Here is a 22,964-nt window from a genome sequence, read left to right as displayed (position 1 = left end):
CCATCTTCACATAAGGAGATATAGCATGGTATGGAGTACATACTATATAATCCGGACAAAGTTAGAAAGGGATCCTGACGTTCCCATACCACAAAACATTTATCGTCCCTAGTTCCTTACTTGCTCTTCTTTCTCTCCACATAAAGCTGGCCTCTTCTTCCTCTCTCTCTCCTCCTCCTCCTCCTCCTCCTCCTCTATTAACCACCGTCGACGAGCATCGATCAGAAAGGCTAGTGGCGTCGCCTCAAGGACAGAGAACGAAAGAACTATGGAGCATCGTTCGCGCCCTCTAAACCTTTGCCATGTAGACCCGAAATTGATCGCCGTCAACCGTGCACACATGCTCATCCATGGAGCAGCTCTACTTATCCTTATACACTATAGAGCTTCCTTTTTCTTCGCCGAAGAAGCTAGCTCACCGGGCCAACCCACCACTTTGGCTTGGCTCATTATTTTCCTGGGCGAGCTAACGCTGTCCCTCACGTGGCTTCTCCACCAGGCCTTCCGATGGCGGCCCGTGTCGCGGACCGCCTTTCCCGAGAGGTTGCCCGGCGATGGGGAGCTCCCATCGATAGACGTGCTGGTGTGCACAGCGGACCCCGATAAGGAGCCCACCGTGGCAGTGATGAACACAGTGATATCGGCAATGGCGCTCGACTATCCACCGGAGAAGCTCCACGTGTACCTCTCAGACGACGGCGGCTCGCTGCTCACGCTGCACGGGATGAGGGAGGCGTACGATTTCGCGAGACGGTGGTTGCCGTTTTGCAAGAGGTTTGGAATAAAGACGAGGTGCCCCAAGGCTTACTTCATCGAAGACGAGGATGTGAGCGCTAGCGTGGGGTACGAATCCGAGAAGAAGGAGGTCAAGGTTAGTTTTTGTTCGGTGATGTGATATTACTTGATGCTGACGTTGTATACTTCATTATGTCATTTTTTCCTTTTCGCCAATTGATGCAAATTCTCTTTCATTATCGAGAATATATTGAGTGCCTATAGCCGGGACAACAATAAAAGGGACTTGAAATGGCGACACGTGTCCAAAATGAGCCAAACCTCAGGCTCCCTTTCAAGCTCTCCTCTCTCGCCCAAGTGCCAAACTCCCTTGCCACCCTCTCTCTCTTTTCTCTCCCTTGCACGCTCTCTCTCTCTCTCTCTCTTCGCCGCCCCTCTCTATCACGATAAGCTCTCCTCCAACTGACGAACTTTGCGCCGGCGGAGGCAACCTTTTGAGGCAGAGGTGGAGCCGTGTGGTGATTCGTCAAACGAGGGTTCGGTCGTGACTCAGAGGGAGAAAAAGCACAACCGGTAGAAGGTAGCGAGCTGTCGCCGAATCGACACTGTGGCTCATTGATCAGACGAGGGCATGGTGGCTCATCCGACGAACCACCGTGCAGCTCCACCTCGAAGCTGCCTCCACTGTCCCGAAGTTCATTAGTTGGGTGCGGTGGCATGTCCGACAAACCATCGCATGGCTCCACCTCGAGGTGGCCTTTGCCACCACGAAGTTCTTCGGTCTAATGAGGGCATGGTGGCTCGTTCGACGAACTAGCCTCGAAAGGTTGCCTTCGCTGGCATGAAATTCGTCGGTAGGAGGAGGGCTTAATGGAATAAAGAGGAGGCGGCAAAGAGAGAGAGAGAGAGAGAGAGAGAGAGAGAGAGAGAGCGCAAGGAAGTCTGGCATTTGGGCGAGAGCGAGGAGAGAGGAGAGAGCATACAGCATTTGGACGAGAGGAGGAGAGAGGAGAGAGCTTGCAGGGGAGTGATGTCTGGGCTCACTTTGGACACGTGTCATCATTTTAGGTTACTTCTTTTTTGTTGCGGTGGCTACACTCAATATTTTCTTATCATAGTCGGCATTATTGAGGCATTGGAGCTTCATCGTATTTGACCAAAAAGAAGAAAAAAAAAAAGGCTTCATTGTAAGTCCTCCAGCCGTTCGTTGGGCTGTTAGAATTGGGCGATCTGTCCACTAAAATCACAATATCAAAAAAGAAAAAGAGATCTTTGCGATTGTTTCATGGAATATTCAATATTTGAAAAAAAAAAAATCGAAAAATGATCAGTTATATTATTTAGATAAATTAGTCAATAAATAATGTCTTCAATATCGACAACAATTCATGTCTAACTATTTTTGTAGGTGATGAAAATATTTTAGCTTCATTTATTTTTATAAGTAATACAAACGATCATTTTTTTAAAAATGTTTTTAAATTTTGAAATTTCCATTAAACAAAATCACCATTAGAGTAAGTGTAAATGAAAATAACTCGAGCAATGTAATTCTTCTGCCATTTGAAGACTTTAATAACCTATTCTCTCACCAACCTCTCGAATCAACAGTGAATATAATAGCCAGTAAAATTTTTCTTTATGCTGATGTATTTTATAACTAATGAAAAAAATCAACCTCTCTCCCGCTTCAGGCCCCATGCCCAAGATGCTCTCCGACAACACACTCCCTACCATCTCCGGCTAAGCTATAAGACCGAACTACTTAAGTATTTAATCAAGACATATCATATCTAATGCCACACGACTTAGTACAGAAATCTACTAAATTTATGGTACCCCTAGAATGTCCCTAATGTTGTCATTAACGCATATTTATTGGTTCAAAGTAGATTTAATTAATGGATGTGTTCGGTTGGATACTAGGCCATAAAGTAGTTGCTTAGACTCGCCCCTTGGCTTGAAAATTTCAGATTTTCTTTATGATTTGGCTATGTTTAGACGGGTTGAAGCGGGACTTTGGGTTGAGAAAATCAAAGTACGATTTTGGGACAGGAAAACCTTTTGCAACAAAGTTTGATTAGCCATAATTCTCCAATTTGAAAGGAATCGACAAAGGGTATATGTCGGTTAAAGTGATGTAACTTCATTATTTACATTTTTGCAGGAGAAGTATGAATTGTTCGAGGCGCATATAAATGGATATAGAAACAGGAACTATGGTGAATCACGGGATGGGAGGCTGGATCATCCGTCTACCATTGAGGTTTTTTTTTTTTTTTTTTTTGTGAGATATTACACAAAACTCCACGGAACTTTGGGGAGTACATGTTTGCCCATAACTTTCAACCATCACACGTTATCCCCATGAACCTTTATGTTGTTACAACCTGCTAAGCTTCCATATTTTTGGTTAGCATGTGTAGCGCATGCGACTATTAAGGGGCAAATGCATATTGTCATCTCATTTTTAGAAATTTTTTAGCTTTTATTTTTGTAAAAAAAAAAAAAAAGAGACAAAATAAAGAAAGTGGAGAGAAATTAATTTCACCAAAATTTATTTAAAAGTAATAGATGGTAGTAATTGATGATATATTTATAAAACTAATAGGATATTTTAAGAAAAATAAAATATTTAAGTTTAAAGGACAAAATGCCTATAACAAAAAGTCAAATGAACAAAAATGGATACTCATTATATATTTTTAAATAGTTCATTTATGCAAAATATGGTTGATAAAAAAAAAACAAGAAAAAAAAATCTACTTTTTTATTCTTGGGAACAAAAGGAGAATTAAGGTTATTTTAGAGGAACAACCTCAGCATAACCTAATGCTTGTCTTTACACAATCAACATAAGGTCTAGGCGAGACTCACATCCCGACTGGGTCTCTTGACCCAATCCAAGTTCCCATTTTTTGGAATAAAAATAAAAATCAGAATTTTAGGAGAAAATTTAGAAATTAGATTTTGAATGTTTTACTATATTTTAGTATTAATTCTAGTTTAATTAATTTAAAAAAATGTGAAAATCATTTGGTGAAAATTGGATTCAAAATTGAATAAGCTCTTAGAATTTTACCATATGGATTTTTTTAATGCCATTTTCTTCAAAAGAAAATACTAGGTTATGACAGCTTGGCAACTCCACTAAAAGAATACATCTCCTTCCCTTAACATTCTATTATAGACATCTTTTAAGATCATTTGCAATTTTGTTTTAATAAAAATTAGATGTTCTGAGAAAGTTTTTTGCATCACCATTTGTCTTTTTTTCATAGTAGTCTAATAAGCTTGTGCTCCATGAATTTCCAATGTCATTTGCTTGAAGGTCTGATAAGTTTACGCAAAGAAGCACACCAACTTTAGAATTGCCTTCATTCTCAGTTGTTTCGTCCTGGCCCATTTTTCCAATCAACGTTTGCTCTTCTTCTTGCAGCCAAAAAAAAGTTCAAAATGTCTATATATTTGTTTATTGTAATACCCAAAGGTTTATTATCAATCTTTTCATATTGTGAGTTATAAATTAGTATGACTCTTTACTACTATTTTCAACCATCTATCTTTGACTAATTATTACATTGGATTTTCCAAGGCCATCTTAGAATATCTAGATTAGTTAAATCCTTACAAAAGTCCAATTTAATCAAACATCAATTGTTTAAGTCTCCACTGACATTTTTATAATTAATGAAAAAATTGTAATAAAATTTTTAGGGTCATACCGAATGCATTTTATGTTCTTTCTTATTCCAAGTATATAAATCTTGTATAGTTACCAAATGCATCCTAAAATAACTTTACTAATGTTTTGTTGAGTTATGAAATCATTCTTTATGATTTTTTTTATTTTATAGTTTTTTGTTAGCCGATATTTTTTACATTAGCTCAACCCTTAAATATAGATAATAAGTAAATAATTTTTGTCATTTGACCTTTTTCCAATCAAGACAATTTGCCCTTTTTTTTTAGTTTTTGTTCTTTTTCTTAAAATACCTCATTTAGTTCTAATAATTTGGCTATATTCATTGAATTTAACAAATATTTATTTTTCTATATAAGTATTTCAGTTAATTTAATTTTCACCCATTTTTATATATTTGTCGGTTTTACGGTTGTTAAGGGTAAGAGAGATATTTAATTAGCATGAGTAATACACCTCAAAAGCCATGTGTATTACTCATGCTAATTAAAAAACCAAACGATTAATAGTTGTAATAAAATATAAGTTTATATTAACATATACTACTTTGAAAGCACAAGCTCATGTTGTGTAATTGTTCCTCTTCGTTCCACAAAGGACAAATACCACAATAAAATGCCAAACTATGCCCTTTGTGGCACACATAACCCAGATTTTTTTTTTATCATAAAAAATCCTAAACTTGACTACTATAGCACAAATATCCCCAAACCTAAGCTAATACATATGTGACATATATGCCATCTATTTCAATTTCATTCATAATATTATATCATAAAAGAAAGTTTAGGGTATTTGTGTCATGATGGACAAATTTAAGATTTTTAATAACACATAAAAAAGTCAGAGTATTTATATCATAGTGGATATAGTCTGAAATTTTTTGCAGTGTTAACTTTTCCATAAATACAGATTTGATCATTAATCTTGGACATTCCCTTTACGATTCGAACCCATTTTGACACGTGGGATTCTGACCCATTTTAGTTCTTTGGTTCCATTCCATTCCACTTGATGAGCAAAAGAAAAGGCTCTAGTCAAGACTTTTTTTCAAGAGACATAAAAAATCGAAATTATTCTTCAGGTGATCCATGGAAATTCCTCAGACGAAGTTGTGCAAGCTGACCAACAGCAAATGCCTCTGCTTGTTTACGTCTCCAGGGAAAAAAGGCCTTCTTACCCTCATAACTTCAAAGCTGGAGCTCTCAATGTTCTGGTATGCTACTCAAGTTTCGCATTTTCACTCAGGAGAGAACAGCATAAATACATATAATTGTACTTGTAACATCGATCACACTACTCGATATTGCTCCTCCTTTACAGCTTCGCGTGTCGGGGGTGATAAGCAACTCGCCGTATGTATTAGTGCTGGACTGTGACATGTACTGCAACGACCCATCCTCAGCGAGGAGGGCAATCTGCTTCCACTTGGACCCGACATTGTCTCCATCGCTTTCGTTCGTTCAATTTCCTCAATCGTTCCATAATATCAGCAAGAACGACATCTACGACAGTAAAATCAGGTCGCCATTTGGGGTGAGAGAAAAAGACTATAATAGTAATCAATTTTTTTTATTATGCACTTACTAGTTCCTCAGCCTTATTGAGCAAATCGTACATGTGAAATTATTTTGATGCATTTTTAAACGATAACTTTGGCTTTCTTTCAGACATTATGGTGTGGAATGGACGGGTTGCAAGGACCTTTAATTGCTGGTACTGGCTTTTATATTAAGAGAGAGTCCTTGTACAGCGAACCCATGCAAGAAGGTAAGTTAAAATAGCCATATGATCCTTGGATAGCAAATCCAAGCAATGTAATCAACTGCTTCTCTTGCTGATTGGAAAGGTACTACAGCTAATCTCATGGATTTGAAAGCAATCTTTGGCCATTCCAATGAGTTTATTAAACATGTTCAGTGGAGCGACAAGCTTAACAAGAACATTCTCAGCGAACCGGGAACAGTCTGCAGAGACACCGAACATTTAGCTTCTTGTCACTATGAAAACGGAACAAAATGGGGTCAAGAGGCAAGTACAATCAAAAGAACAAAATAACCAAAACCTTGGTAATTTGCTGCAATTAGTGACTCCATTTCCTCTTTATTTAGCTCGTGGTCGCTCTTGCTCCAGGTCGGTTTCAAGTATGGATCTGTGGCCGAAGACTTCTTCACCAGCTTCGCCTTGCACTGCAAAGGATGGAAATCAGTGTACTGTCGCCCGTCGCAGCCGCAATTTTTGGGGGCTTCCACGACAAATTTGAATGACCTACTTGTTCAAGTCACAAGATGGAGTTCCGGGTTGGCTCAGGTCGGGTTCTCCAGATTCTCTCCTCCGATTTATGGACCATGGAGAATGAGCATTCTTCAGAGCATGTGTTATACCGAGCTTGCGTTCTTCCCCCTCTACTGCTTGCCTCTCTGCTGCTTAGCCACCATTCCCCAGATATGTCTATTCAATGGCGTCCCCATTTATCCGGAGGTAAGCTATTCTCATATGTAGGCTTTTCATTCCCGTGAACCAATCAAGTCTTTGATGCTATTGAACGCGAGTAACATATAATCATGACTCATGAACATCGATTCTTTTGGCACGCCAGGTTTCGAGCTCATTGTTCCTCGTGTATTGCTTCGTTTTCCTATCTTCACTTTCCAAGCATCTCTACGAGGTCGTCGTGAGTGGTCACTCGGTCCGGACGTTTATAAACGAGCAACGGATATGGATGATCCACTCGGTGACCACTTATCTATACGGGAGCATAAATGCCGTTCTGACGAAAACCGGGGTGAGGAGAGCGAGCTTCTTGCCTACTAGCAAAGTCGCCGATGACGAGCAAATGGAGATGTACGAAAAGGGCGTATTTGATTTCCGAACATCGATCGTGTTCTTGGCCCCGATAGTGGCTCTAGTGATGTTGAGCATGGCTTCCTTTGTCGGAGGAATCGCTCGGGTGCTCGTCTTGGGAGGTTGGGACAAGTTGCTTGCGCAGATTGCTCTGTCGTTCTTCATCCTGGTGATGAGCTACCCTGTGATTGAAGGGATGGTAAGGTCGGATAAAGGACGCATTCCATTGTCAGCCGCTGTACAGTCGGCTCTACTTTCCGTGGCACTGCTGTTGTTGGGTTCAGCTCTTCTTGTGTACCGAGAGATGTATGGATGACGTGCAAGTTACTCTTGGTATTAGGGGTGACAGTTCGTGTTGACATGTCATGATTAATATTATAATTCGAATTTATGTAGACCTAGAAACATATAGATTTTGATTCTATATGCCAAATAACTAAAATACGATGAAGCCACGTTAATATTTGTGAGTTTGTACTTACCATATATATATATATATATATTTGTGAGTTTGTGTTCAAATATGAAGTTAAGTGTGGCATGTCATGTCATATTATATTTAAGTTTTCATTTTATAATTTATATTTATTTTAGGATACATTCTTATCGCGCAAAATAGTCGCGTCTGACATCATCAATTCCAGTTGTTCTGATATGGATTTATTCAATGCCACAAATTTGTTGGGTCTTTTTTTTTTTTTTTTTTTGGCAAAGAGTGGTTGTGGGAAGCCTTCTCCATTCCCAATCTATAATTTCTATTTTCTTAATGTTTTTAGGTAAAGCTTGAGAGAACACAAGCGACTTATCAATAAATAAAATTAATAACTTTTCGGCAGAGCAAGAATTGCACAAATTGGAGATTACATCATAGAGAAAAGCATGGTAGGATTTAGTCAAACCACATGATCTGTAGCAGTGATACAATATAAAAGTTTTGTGGTTGTCACTACATAACTATGAATTTAGTATCACAATGAAAATAATAATGTGGCCTTATAATTAGAAACCTTTATGACCTTAATGTACGAAGTGATGTCAGATGTGGCAAATCATCATGAATATTTACCAAAAAAAGATAAAGAAAAGAGGCTCATATCAAAACCTTACACCTAAGCATTCAATAAGAGTCTATGTATTAATATGTAATCCATTTTGGGAGGACCTGCAAACTGCAATGAACCAGCTAAGGTTGCTGAATTGCTCAACATGCAGACACATGACTGGAATATTCCACTGCTTCATAACTTATACGATGAATCTATTGTCCAAGAAATTCTCGCAATTCAGGTTAGACTTGTTTATGTCAGAGATAAGCTCATTTGGACAGCAACTACTGATGGTGATTACACCGTTAAAAGCGGCTACCATGCAATAAAAAATGCCGAGGTCACGAAGAATCAACATACAACAATATGCTCTTACCAGACTTTGGCGATTCTATGGAAACAACTATGGAAGCTGAAGATAGAGCCCAAAGTTTGGGTATTTCTATGGTCGCTATGTCACAATGCCCTTCCCACTAAAGCCAATCTATATCATCGATGTATGTACTCTCTGCCAAAACCAAATACTAGAAACAGTAGAGCATATTTTCCTACTTTGTCCATGGACGAAATCTATATGGTCGCACTTGAAAATCAACTTTCAAATAGATCTGCAGGGAATACAGAGACTTGACGAATGGATTGCAGATAGTTTCAACATAAATTACTCCTCACCCGATCTAGAAATGGTGGCCTTTGTCCTTTGGCAAATCTGGAAAGCGCGTAATGGTTTTATATTTCGTCGCCAGCGTTGGATGTGATGCAAGTTGTCGAAGTGGCCCTCGCCACCACCAGAGCTACTTGTTTATCCCATTGCAAATCATCGGGAATAGGGAAGCAGGACAAGCGCAAATCAACCTTGGGAACAAGAGCAGCAATAGGACAGCTGCAAATCAACCATGTAAAACCCCAAACCGGTAAACTTGTGACAAATTTACCCCGACTAACTATAAAAAACCCTGGACAAATTTACCCCAAACTAATTTATTCGACTGCAAAACCCTAAAATTGGAACTGTGGAGACCTGACAAATTTACCCCAAATTATTTTTGACCATGTAAAACCCCCTGGTAAAGATCCAGGCTGCATTAAGGTGAATATTGTTGGATATTTCAGTAGTTTTGAAATATTTATTAGAAATTATGATCGTCATGAAAGTTACCATTTTTGTAATGGCTTTTTCAATGGTCATATAACGGCTTTCTAATGGTTATATAATGGTCATCCAATGGCTTTATGACTTTTGATTTATTACTTCATAAACTCTTCATTATTTTATAACAATCATCTTTTTAATTACCAATTGATTTATGATGATCTCTTAACGGCTCTCTCTTTTCCTTGTTTAAATATAAATTAAACTTCAAACCACAATCATAGTAGATACAATATGTTCTCACGGCTTTCCTTTTCTTTTTGCTGGGTTATACACAAAAGTTGTTCTGTTTCCTTCTAATATTCAGTGCGGAGTATAGAAGAAGGTTTGTTGTATCTTGGAAGGATAGACGCTGAAGCCTTACGCACCGAGTTACGTACTCCGAGGAGCGGAATTATCCTTAAGGATAGTGTTTGCACGCCTCAAACATTTCTTTTTATTTTCTAATCTTTTGTAATGTATTTCCAATAATTATTATTATTTTATGTATTCTAATACTTTTTCCAACAATCTTAAGGATAATTCCCTTATAGCTTTCAAAATTGGAATTGCTGGTGCTTCCATTGACGTTGGAATTAAACAAGGATTTGGAGATGGTGAAGGACGAGTATCACATATTCTTGGGTGGTTTGTCATGGGACGGTATCAAGCATTAACACAATATAGCTTTTGGTCGTTTTGGAAAGGTTATTGAGTTTCAAGTAAGTCTTTTTTTGGAAATTCTAAATTAATACTTGAAAGGTGTAATTGCCATTTTGGCGCGCTATTTCCACATTTTGAGGAATCATCATCACACAGGTCATGATCCTTTCATTCTAATATGTGAAATTTGGCATTACGAGCTTGTGTGTTCTCTTTAGATTTGATTTGATCTTGTTAGACATATTCCATGAATGTGTGGTCTTATACTTTTACGGAAGATGCTTACAAATTTTCAAAATTACCTATGTAGAAAATCTTTAAAAATGACATAGTGATTCCGTGTGGTACTTAAAAAGAAATAGAAAAGGAAAACCATAAAAGAAATGGAAAGAAATCGGGCTAATATTTCTTTTATATATTTATTTTTATTTTGGGGCTTTAATACCTATACTTGTTTTTCCAATAGAAAGTCGGACGTGTGTAGGTGCTTTCTCTCTCAAGTTCGTGATTATTTTAATAATCATCCATTTAGGATTAGAAATTGGGGCGCTTCTCTGTTACTCAAAATAGTTTCCATTTGTTCTTAATTCTTCCTATTCTCCTGCTAAAATTTGTTTAATGTACATTCATGAAGCCAGTTTATAACTGTTTTTGCCTGCTATTTAATTTGTCTTTGGCTCCATCTCTACAGAAACTTATCGAGCTCGCCCATGTTGGACCAGGTTATATATAATTATTTTTAGCGAAACAATGGATGCTGTCATGTGGGATTTTTGTGTTTTACCACTAAAATTACGCTCTTTTTACCTTATATTATTGTGCTTATAGATTTTGAAAATAGGTGCCATTTGACTATGGAACAAAATTCTTAAGTATTCCTCACAGTTTTGTCTTGTCATTCTTGGGAATATGCTAGAGTGCATACAATCATTATTCGGTTGGTGATGTCCATGCCAATATGCTCAAGTAAGTGTAGACACGAGCTTGTGTTGGCATTTGGTGGCATGTCTTTATTCATGCTTGCTTGGAAGTGCAGCGTGGGCCTCTATTTATGTATATGCTCATACATGTGTTGGTATTTGCTGCATGACAATGTGTATGTTTGATAAATACATGAAGATATGGTACTTCTCTCTCGTCCACGCACATATAGAACTTCTCTAGCATTAGAATGGTGGCAGATTTTTGCCTTCTCAACGACATGGAATTATGCTTGATAGAAAGAGAATAGAATGGAGACCCAATTTAGCAAGCACAAGCTGAAAGAATAATTGGGCGACTACTATTCAATTGACTAATGATACACCCCAATATTTGCCATTAATTACTTTTCTAGCTAAATTAGCGTAATCGACAATTTAGTGAGTATGCCTTTTGCATCCTGCCTTTTGTGATATTTTTTATATTTCACATTTCAGACATTTAAATGTTGCTTAAAGAGTTAAAGTCTACTTTGAGTTTTACAAGTGTAAAACATTGTTGGCATTATATTTATGACTACTAAAGTTTTAGTTCAAATATTTTTCTTGTCAAAATTGCTGTGATTCTATTCTTGAATTTATTAGAATAATAGCCACAAATTTATGGGTTAAAGATTGTAATGTCTCTTTTGCAACGATCGAATTTTTCACGCATAACTTTTGATAGAATTATTAAATAGTATTTTATTGCATAATTAAATTGATTACATGTTTTGTATTGAGTATGCATTGTTGAGACATTTTTGGTGATTCGTATATAACACTCAAAGGAAGTCTTATAGTTATTTTGTGAAATTATTAATTCATTTTGGATTTATGCTAACCTCTAAGTTTTGGTTAACATTTTTGGAATAACATGTATTATTGACAGCAGTAATGATGTAAAAAAAAAAATGTTCTTTGTAAGAATATTTACTTTGTCAATTTATGTTGAATGTCCATTCATGCATGATGATAATTAGAGACTTGATTGGCTATTGTATTGGGAAAGAGAATCTCCTTTAGTGAATGTTGTGGAGATGAAATTTATTTTTATTTCTTTGCATCCATAGCCAACATAGATCTATATTGAATAAGATTGATGTCTTTTGTGAAATATTTTGTTAAAAGGTGATTATTGTCAAGTTTATTATAGTGGATTTTCCACTGTATTATAAGGATACGGTGATGTTAACTGGATCTTGAATTCATATTAGATAAAATCCACTAACAAATATGTGTTCACCCGGTGGAAATCAATCAAATGAAATCGTGGGGGAAATGGCAATCCTGCTAAACCAAGAGTCAACTTGGTTGAAGTAGATGATTTGATGAAGTAATTGATGTGGTCATTCCCATGCCAATATTGTGGCTAATCGAGAAATTATGGGTGGTAGACTCAAGTGCTACCAGGCATATATGTGTAAACAAAATGCCTTATCCTCTTAGGTTCCAATGGGTGAAGGAGAAGAAAATATTTACTATTTTTTTGGTAAATTGTGAACTATTCAAGTTCTTGAGGAAAAGGAATTTTTTTTTTCTCAAACTCATATATGAAAATGAGGCCGAGTAATTGAGAAACTCTCAGCAGATATTCCTTTGGGAAAATGACACATTTTGTGTTTATATATCATGATTGCCAAGAGGCAATAGCCATGCATAGATATGATAAAAATTGACAAATCCGATTGAGGGATGACGTGGTAAAGCAGTTGCTTAATGATGGAATTATGTCCATTAATTATATGAAATCAAAAATGGATTTTGGCCAATCCTTTGACTATACATTGAGGGGAATGGACAAGTCAATTGAAGAAAATCAACAATAATAGTAACCCAACCTATGTGATTGACGATCTCATGAATTAGATTCATATGGGTAATAACAAGTCCTTTGTTGATCTAGTGCACTATTAAAAATTATTGTCCATCCTAAGGTGAAAATAGTGCAAAATTGCAAGGAAAAAGAGGTTGAACTAAGCTCTTAATGAAATTCTATAGCCATTATTGGTGGTGTATTAAACTGCAGAATACACTTGATGGAATCACCTATATAAGTGTGGGGTGGGGCCGCTCCTATGAGAATTTTTGGCGAAAATCTCTAAAGCACTTATGAATAAACCAAGCACGCGCATGGCCTATTAGCGCAAAACCGCGTTGAACAACAAAGTTTGTGGGAGTGTAATGTGATTGGTGAAAATTATAATTCACAAAAAGAAATTCTTGGTTCATAGAAGTTTCAAACTTCACCAATGATTTCATGAATTATATTTCATTCTTTCTAGGGTTGGTTCATAGCCTAATAAGCACCTATTCCGATGCATTACTCTTCAATAACCTAGCATTATTTTATTTTCTTGTCAGAACTTTTTGAAATATACGGGGGATTGTTGGATATTTCAGTAGTTTTGAAATATTAATTAGAAATTATGATCGTCATGAAAGTTATCATTTTTGTAATGGCTTTTTCAACGGTCATATAATGGCTTTCTAATGGTTATATAATGGTCATCTAACGGCTTTATAACTTTTGATTTATTACTTTATAAACTCTTCATTATTTTATAACAGTCATCTTTTTAATTACCAATTGATTTATGATAATCTCTTAACGGCTCTCTCTTTTCCTTTTTTAAATATAAATTAAACTTCAAACCACAATCGTAGTAGATACAATATGTTCTCACAGCTTTCATTTTCTTTTTGTTGGGTTATACACAAAAGTTGTTCTGTTTCCTTCTAATATTCAGTGCGGAGTATAAAAGAAGGTCTGTTGTATCTTGGGAGGATAGCTGCTGAAGCCTTACGCACCGAGTTACGTACTCCGAGGGGCGGAATTATCCTTAAGGACAGTGTTTGCACGCCTCAGACATTTCTTTTTATTTTCTAATCTTTTGTAATGTATTTCCAATAATTATTATTATTTTATGTATTCTAATACTTTTTCCAACAAATATAGATGGAGCTTTTCGACCTCACGGCAAAACAGGGACTATGGCGTGTATTTGTAGGGGTCAAAATGGGAGGTTGGTTGATGGACTCACCAGAGATTTCAACGCCTCGACAGCTCTACAAGTAGAGTTCATGGCTCTTACCATCACTCTTTACCATCTGCTAGACACTGGAAGACAACGAGATCGGTTGATCATCGAGTCAGACAACCTTATTTTAGTAGAATCGATCAATGCCTCTACGCCATTGCCATGGGAAGCTCGTGCAATCGCTGCAGAGGCCGTCAACTTCCTCTCTCGATTTCTTTTCTACTAGGGTAACGCATTGCAAATGGCAAGCGAACTCTGTTGTGGATTGGGCCGCAAAGGCTCATCGAAATGGGCTCCTCTCTCAAGATTGGGCTACCTCGCCGCCCTCCTTTTTGCTTACCTTACTTTGTTTTGATGCTTTAGCGGCTGGTTGTGCTGTTTGTAATTACTCTCCGTTATGTTAATATTACTCATCCTTTCGACCAAAAAACTAAAGTGTACACCACTTTCACATAACTGAAATGGGGTTTCTACTCGAGTAACTCCTAAGTTAAGACCAACCTAAAGTACTTAGCCCGAATTATTTTGTAATTTTCTAAACCATAGCACTTTATCAATTGGTGACACCATATCAATGGGTCGCATAATGTGGATGCACAGCATGATAAGGGTTAATGTATTTCTATTGTAACATAAAGTTGGCTCTACAACAAGGAAAGTACCGTAGGACTCTTATTTTATCGCAATTAACATACTTAAGAATTATAAAAGTTAGATTCCACATTTTAAATTCTTGACAGTGCGTAAGAATCTTATGATGATTTGCTCATATTAAATGTTTGATAAAGGACTATTCTATGAATGGGAGTCCACGTTAAGTACTCAAACACCATTTAACAAAAGGTCCTCTTAATCAAGAGAGGCATAGGCCAAGACTTTTGAGCCAGCTAAAACTTTCATAGAAGAAATATGATTAGTTATCCCAGTGCATACATCAAGATCTGAAATTTCAAATGACATCTCCATTATTATATATAATAAATAATAAATGATGGTGGGAACGCATTGAAATTTTTAAGATGTCTCAATAAATGCATGTTCATATATAATTTTAGATTTCATAATTTGTGATAAGCAAATCAATTTATCATGAAACAACTGTTGAGAAGTGAAGAAATTATTCTAAAATTCTAATAGCTTGGAAATTGGTCAAGGGCTCACCACATAAGATTAGAGTGACGTGTAAATATGAGTAATTTATTGAATACATAACCTTTTCTCCCGTAGTTTCACAATTTCTGAGGGAAGTCCCTTTGACCCAATATAGCTCCGCATTTTTTAGAAATTCCTTTTGAGGACTCGTTGCATAGAAACAATAAAAGAAAATCTTACCACTGGCCGTGGTGGCTCCGCTGGGTAGGCTTTAGTGATCTTCTGCGTGGGAGGGGAGAGGTTCAAAGCCCTTGCAACGCAAGGGGGCTAGTGGAGTTACTTGGTGACTTATCCGGTGGCATGGGGTGGTGGTTTCCCATGTTGCCCCCAGGTTCTTCCTGCCGGCTATCGGCTTTCGGGGTTTCCTAGGTCACAAAAAAAAAAATAAAAAAAAAATCTTTTATTTTTATCTTTTTGCTGAGTGTCAAATGTCTCAAGTTACTCCTTTGACAAACTTCTATGACGTCATAAATTTTTTAGTTGACTTTCTTTGACATGCAAGTATTATTATTATGATTGGGTACTCCCAAGGAAGCAATCGCTCACCTACGATTGGTGCGTCATGCACAAATAGCTCCTACGCACTCATATAAAAGGAATTTTACACAAATAGCCTTATCTATTCTGGACTGGAAGATTATAATTTCCTCTGTCTATCTCTTTATTTGCTTGATAACTGTGATTTCTATCTTGAGATATATATGTATATATGTGTGTGTGTGAAAATTTCGGTTTGAATAAATGATAAACACACTTCAAGGTTGAATAAAATATACTTCGCTCCTAACTCGGCTAAATTGCGTAACGTGTCTGTCCAAATCCAAATCCTACGTTTGCAATTGCTTGCGCTCGTGCATAAGCACGCTAGGCAGTGGAGTAAATCGCGGGGCTCCTTCAAGAAATTCAAATAACGAAATTCGGGGAAAAAAAAGGATCATTGCCCAAAAGAAATAAAAGAAAAAGAAGGCGGCAAAATCGGTATTTCTGGCTGCGACGAGGAAGATCCTATTTATACGTGGGTGGGGCCGTTCGGGTTTGAGGTGTCTTCAACCTCGTCTCCTCCATTCGTATCCACTCCGCTGTCTGCGCACGGCTATAACTCCGCCAAGATTCCGCCATTAATATACACAATAGCACCTGAAACGGAGCGCCTATAGTGATCTACGGTAAGCGTCCTTTCGCCCGAGTAGAAAACACACGACCCGCAAAAGGCACCGCGAGGCTTCGTCCGACCGATCAGGTCTCTCTCTGCCTCTCTCTTTCCTGTGCTTTCTGGCTGTTTTCCTTATTTTCCCGGAAAACCCACGTAGAAGAAGGAGGAGGAGGAGGAGAGAGAGAGAAAGAGAGGGGGGGAGGAGTTGAAGGATAGAAAAGATAAAAACGTCCCTTGCTTGTTCGGGTATCGAAAAACACTTTCGATCATAACCTAGTTCGGGAGCCCAGTTCAAATCTCCCAACGGTCCCCGAATTGGGCCGGTAAATCTCAGCACATAAAAAGGAAAAAACACAAATTTTGGAATTCTCGGATCAGCTTCTTCTTCACCGTCGTCGTCGTCTTTTCCTTCTTGTTCCTGGGCTCGAACCAGAACATTTCGCAGACGCCCTGAATCTCCTTCTTCCCAAGTTCGTCCGTGGCTTTTGAGGACGGAGGGGCGAAGTGGGGGGAGAGAGAGAGGACGAAGATGCTCGAAGAATGTGGAGGGAGATCGAGAAGAGAGAATCGGGCGGATTCCGCCCATGTTCCTTCGCGAGCCGATTGCTCCTCCCCTCCCCTCTTTCCCTTCCCTCCTTGTCGCCGATTGCGGATTGTGCCTTGTTGCCACGCGTTCTTATGGTCGATGCCGGTTCGATTCCGGCGGCCCCTGATGATTCGAGCTAGGTTGTGATTGAAAGTAAATGTCACGCCTCGAACCCCGAGCGCGCGCACATCCCACTGCGGTCGATCAAATATGCGACATCCCAGGATATGTCGCCGACCCATTCATTTCATTATGCATGCGGAAGCGAAACAAATCCCCCGACAACATTTAACTTGGGATAGAAAAGAAGGCAATCAATCGCAACACCAAACACTCATTTACAAACACATAGGTTTAAATACAACTCTGGACCATCTACAAAATAGACTAGCTCGATAAAATGGGAACTATCCTAAAACCAACTAGCAGGACACGTTCACCGATACTTCAGTCTCCACCTTTCCAGACTTAGGGCTTCGGGTCCTCCACGACCGCCATCTAGGGACCTAAAATTTTAATCCCCAAACTCGTTCAACCCCCTAAACCCCTATTAGAAAGAAAATACGCCCAAGGGTGGCCTAGCCACATCACACAGAAAACTTACCTCGCCTCAAATCCTTTATGCAGGTTAGCACAATTCAAATCACTCAATCACAGGTAGTAATAATAATTCAAACAATTGAAACGCCATCACTTTCATATAAATCACAGCCGCACTTAGCACGCATTCCAATTATTATTTGCTGCAACACAAGGGCATAGCCTACTTGCAATTCGGCTATCTTCTAACATTAATGCTAGGCATCGCCTCCCCCTCTTGGAGCGCGGCTTCATCATTACGTCGACGGCATTCCCCAAGGAGCATGTGTCCAGTTAGCCTAGCCTCTACTGCGACCCGGGCCACGTCACTCTCTTGACGGCATTTCTAAATGAATAAAGGTCCAGTTGGCCTAGCCACTACTGCGACCCGAGCCACGTCACTCTCTTGATGGCATTTCTAAATGAATAAAGGTCCAGTTGGCCTAGCCCTCTGCGACCCGAGCCACGTCACTCTCTTGACGGCATTTATAGCAAAATAAGGGTCCAGTTGGCCTGGCCACTACTGCAATCCGAGCCTTTCAACCAGCACACGACAATTCGATATCGATCCCTGGATACTTTACATTTCACTCACATAATCCAATTACGATATTAACCATTAAAAATCAATTTCAATGCCAAACCCGACACTTGGGTTTTTATGAATAAAATCTCTATTTATCACAATCAACACTCAATTTATAATATCCAATCATCAATTTCAAAATTTGACTACACAAAGGCGACCGGCACGAAATTATGAGAATTTAAGGTCGACAAAATTTTCGGAATTTAATAAATAATTAAATTTATTCCGAAAATAATTAAATAATAATATTTTAATAATTTCGAATAATAATATATTATTAAATTATTTAATAATTTCGGGATATTTAAATAACTCAAAAGTAAATTCCTTTATGTCACATCAACGCTTATATTAATATAACCACTCACTTAACCTTAAATTAAACACAATTTAAGTTAATCAAACACCTTAATATAATCTACATAAATAAATTAAACTAACCACCTAATAACACTTAACATAAACTAAGCACCCCTAAAGCATCATTAACCCTCTAATCAAGGTTTAGTGAGCTAAACTCACAGGATTAACGAACCGAGCGGACCAAAACGACAGGGACGATGCGAGGATCGACTTTCCTCAAGGCGGGCCGAGCATCCGGGCTCAGGAAGACGGCCAAAACGGGCCAAACATGAGCTGTCATACCCATTTTCCAGCTGCTGATTTGGGGTCGAGAAGGGCGGATCCGATGTCGAAATGGGCGGAGGAAACTGGCGAGGGCTTGGACGGACCGGTGGGGAGGTCAATGGCAGCTCACTGCGGCAGGGACGAGCTCCGGCAGCTCGGGACGATGGACGATGGCTGCTGGCGCGCGGACGAAGCAGAGATGGGAGGGCGGAGCAGCTCGCACACAAGACAACGTGCGTGCGGACGAATGGCGACAGCAACGAGCTCCGGCGACGGGCGAGCTGGTCGGGCGAGCGACGAATGGCGGTCGGGCGAGCTGCAGCCATCCTCGTCGTGCTCGGATCTGCTTTGGGTCTTGGAGCAAAAACCGGAGATGGAGAAGAGAGGAGAGAGGGAGGCCGAGGTTCGAGCGGCGAGGCGTGGCTGCGACGACGAGCGGACGGGCAAAGGCGGCGACGGCTCCGGCTGCGGTTGCGGCATTTGGCGGCTTCCGGTTCTTTGGGTTCGAAGCTGGAGAAGAAAATGGAGATGGAGAGTGGTCGCACGAGAGAGAGGAAGAAGAGAGGGAGGAGAGAGAAAGAGGGGGGCCCTTTTTATTTTCTTTTTCTCTTTCTTTTATCCAACAAAAATGGCCCATCATGACCTATGATGACATCACACTCCACTATCTCCCACAACCTTATTCCAATGGTTGCAATTCCATTTTTAGGGGCATAAAACTTTGTACATCAATTCCTTCAATTCCAATCAATTCTCTCCCAATTGAATCAAATTGAAGTCCATAAAATTAATCCAATGCCACCACACTCTAATTCACATCTTCACTTGTCCATAGAACCGACTTAAGTCCCAAAAGCGCGACCAAAGATGAGCCTACTAATTTCTCGAGCCAAATTAGCCATTCTCTGATTTAATTGCTGAAAAACTCTGATTGCATGAAAAATCTTCCAAAGATGATTCAATGATCTTGAAATGATTTGTGACACACCCAAACTTCCAATTTCTGAATTCGATCTCAATTCTACGGTTAATTTCACTTTGGCACGATACCAGCGCGGTCCAACCTACCGGGTAGCCTTTAGAAATTTTCATGCATTTGACCTGTGGTTGATCATCTCAAGCCACAACGTACATCTTTGAAACATTGGCGACTTTCGGTTGTCGGGGTAATCTCAAGGTTTCAAATACGAACACAGGGTACCCAATCGACAGAAAAGTCGGTCTAGTGCCGATCGACAAGAATTGTGCAATCTGGTGGAATCACCCACACCCGATTACATGCCTCTATCGAGTCGACCTATTTCCGATCTCTAATCGATTTTTAATTGTGTCGTAATGACCCTTGCAAATTAGCTCGGTCGAAAGATCGCTTCTTGGTCAAATTCTCGAGTCTGATGCATTAGAATTTCTTAACGGCTTCACCCGATAGACTAGTTTTCACATGAGTGGCCGACTCAAGAAAAAAAAACTATATGCGTGCCAACGAAATGCCCGTCTCAATTTATTGAAAATAGAATTGGAAAATCGGGATGTCACAACTCTTACCCTCTTATAAAAATTTCTTCATCGAAATTTAAACATTTACCAATTCTTAAACAAAAAGGTGGGGGTACACTCGTCTCATCTAGAATTCTCTTTCTCAGGTTGCTCTTTCTATATCAGTGATGCCAGATCACTGCTATCTTGCCCAAACCACTTCGGATGCACAATACTAAACACTTGCCCACTTAAAATTCAAAAGGTCTTCAATACAAAATCTGCGAAACTAAACTGGCGATTCTGAGCAGTCTCTAAACTGTCTCTAATAATCGCGATTGAATCACTGATTTCTGGACAAACTCTGGACCTGCGATTTTCTGATCTCTGATCTCATCTCAACCGATTGAAGTCCTGAACACTCTGCTCTGCACTGATAAAAAAAAGAAACTATCTGACTGATCTGCTGAAACTGGGAACCTCTGGTCAAGATTTGATATAACTTTGACACTGATCTCGGCAACTGCAATCACTGACTGTTGTACTAACCTTGGCCTGTGATCTTTCTTTCCCTGACTTCATCTCAGCAATTGAAATTCTGCACTCTCTGTTATGTGCTACTTAAGAAGGAACCATCTAAAAGCTCTGCCAGCTTGGAATCTGATCTAGATTTGAAATACAATGCATCCCCGGCACTCCATGCAGATGATTTATATGATATACACACACTTCGATATATCTATTCTAATCGAGATCTTTTCGTGTTGCACTAAGGTGAGTTGACTCTGTTCATCTGTCGACCACAACCCCATAAGGAATCAATACTCTTCCCGACTCCTTAATAAGCTGTCATAACATTCCATCATGCTATACTTCCATTCCTACACATGACTCTCTCAAATGCTTGAAAAAGCTTTCCTGGTTTACATTACCAAATTCTCACTTATTGATACATTCAACACTTACAACGTGTTCGGCGATATCTATCTTCATACCGATCTACCAATCCCGATGATGTAGATTCTGACTCATCTTCGCACTGTCTAGATGACTTTGAAATTGCTATGATGAACTTCCCATAAGATCTCTTCTTTAATCTCTGCATCGTCAATTACACACAATCGTCCTCAGAACCTTAGCATTATGTTTTCAGAGATCTGAAACTCAACCTCTCCCTCATCTGCATTCTCTTATAAAGTCTTCTGAATTTCTAAATCTGTCCACTGAAGCGATTTGATTCTGATCTGTACTCTTGGCTCAATTCTGAGGGTAGTCATAAGATTCAAAAGTGGCCTACCTTAGATTTGAAAACCGAATTTCAAACTTTCTCAAATAAGATCCAATCCTTGAGTACCAATTGTGCAACTAAGGACTCTCGACTCAGTGCATCTGCGACTTTGCTCACTTTTCTAGAGTGATACAAAATATCATAGTCATAATCCTTAATGAGTTTCATCCAACGACGCTGTCTCATATTCAACTCCCGAGGTCTTAACTGACGGAACGCATATGCAAAACCCTATCTTGTTGCACCAACAAGCAACCAAATCCTTTAAATGATGCATCATTGCAGATCTCATAACTTTCAAAATCAGATGGAATGGTCAGCACAAGTGCGGTAGTCAGCTTCTGCTTAAGCTCTTGAAAACTACGCTCGCACTCATCTGACCACACAAACTTTTCTTACTTCCTCAGTAGTCGAATCAACTGCAATGCTGACGTTGAAAACCCTTCCATAAAACTTTTGTAATATCCTGCTAATTCCTAGAAACTTCCAATCTCTGTCACTGTAGTCAATATCGGCCAACTGGTCGCTGCTTCAATCTTGGACGGGGCCTACGGAGATTCCTTCTCCTGAAATCACAAGACCTAGGAACGCAACACGAGTCATCCAAAACTCGCATCTGCTAAGCTTATTGTAAAATCCAAGAGTACTTAAGGTCTGAAGTACCATCCTCAAACGTCTCTTGTGCCCCTCGGCACTCTTCGAACACACTAGGATAACTTCAATGAACACGATCACAACTGATTCAAGTGTCCTTAAACATTCTGCTCATCAAACCCAAACAAACAGTTGGGGTGTCCATTAAACCACACAGCATTACAGTGAACTCATAACTACTGTATCGAGTGCGAGGTCTTAACTTCGATATGTCTTTCTTCCTGATCCTCAACTGATGATACCCTGACCTCAAGTCGATCTTGAAGAATATCGATGTACAACTACAACGAACCACATTTCTCCTTCACGAATAGAAAAGATGCTCCCCAAGATGATGCACTGGAACGTATGAATCCCCTATCCAACACTTCCTGCATCTACACCTTCAGTTCTTTTAACTCGGGTAACACCATCTGGTAAGGAGCCTTAGGGACTGGCTCTGTTCCGGGTGCTAATTTCATCACGAACTCTATTTCTCATTCTGACAACAAACCTGACAATTCTTCAGAGAATACCTTAGAAAACTTATGTACCACGATTATGTTCTCCATATTCAGCTTCTCAACTGACATACCCATTACAGCTGCCATGCAAATTCGGTAACCAACAAATAGAACCAAGTCATCTTCAGCGACGAATAACAAGGATTGAAGTTCCTCTTCGACTTTCAGTAATTCAAAACTTTCATACGCTGACTGAACAAACCGAATTATATCACTGCTACGATTCATAATAGC

General features: G+C 39.1%; 2 protein-coding genes across 3 annotated transcripts in view; both read left to right on the top strand.

Moving 5' to 3' along the window:
- The window catches only part of LOC104443950 (cation/H(+) antiporter 18), a 74,550-nt gene that overhangs the window by 15,518 nt on the left and 36,068 nt on the right, over positions 1-22,964 (top strand). The gene's annotated exons all lie outside the window — the stretch shown is intronic.
- Positions 35-7,791, top strand: LOC104443952 (cellulose synthase A catalytic subunit 4 [UDP-forming]). Of its 2 annotated transcripts, none has more exons than XM_010057512.3 (8): positions 35-871; positions 2,903-3,001; positions 5,523-5,654; positions 5,762-5,974; positions 6,109-6,208; positions 6,297-6,469; positions 6,572-6,919; positions 7,038-7,791. In XM_010057512.3, exons 1-8 carry the CDS (start codon positions 269-271, stop codon positions 7,596-7,598), a joined length of 2,229 nt encoding a protein of 742 aa, XP_010055814.2. In that variant the 5' UTR covers positions 35-268; the 3' UTR covers positions 7,599-7,791. The 2 variants fall into 2 exon arrangements, with proteins under 2 accessions (XP_010055814.2, XP_010055813.2); XM_010057511.3 differs by having other exon boundaries at positions 6,288-6,469.

Source organism: Eucalyptus grandis, chromosome 5 (genome assembly GCF_016545825.1).
Source record: "Eucalyptus grandis isolate ANBG69807.140 chromosome 5, ASM1654582v1, whole genome shotgun sequence".
Taxonomy (NCBI): domain Eukaryota; kingdom Viridiplantae; phylum Streptophyta; class Magnoliopsida; order Myrtales; family Myrtaceae; genus Eucalyptus; species Eucalyptus grandis.
The sequence above is the reverse complement of the archived record's forward strand: the minus strand, read 5'-3'. Positions and strand labels throughout refer to the sequence as shown.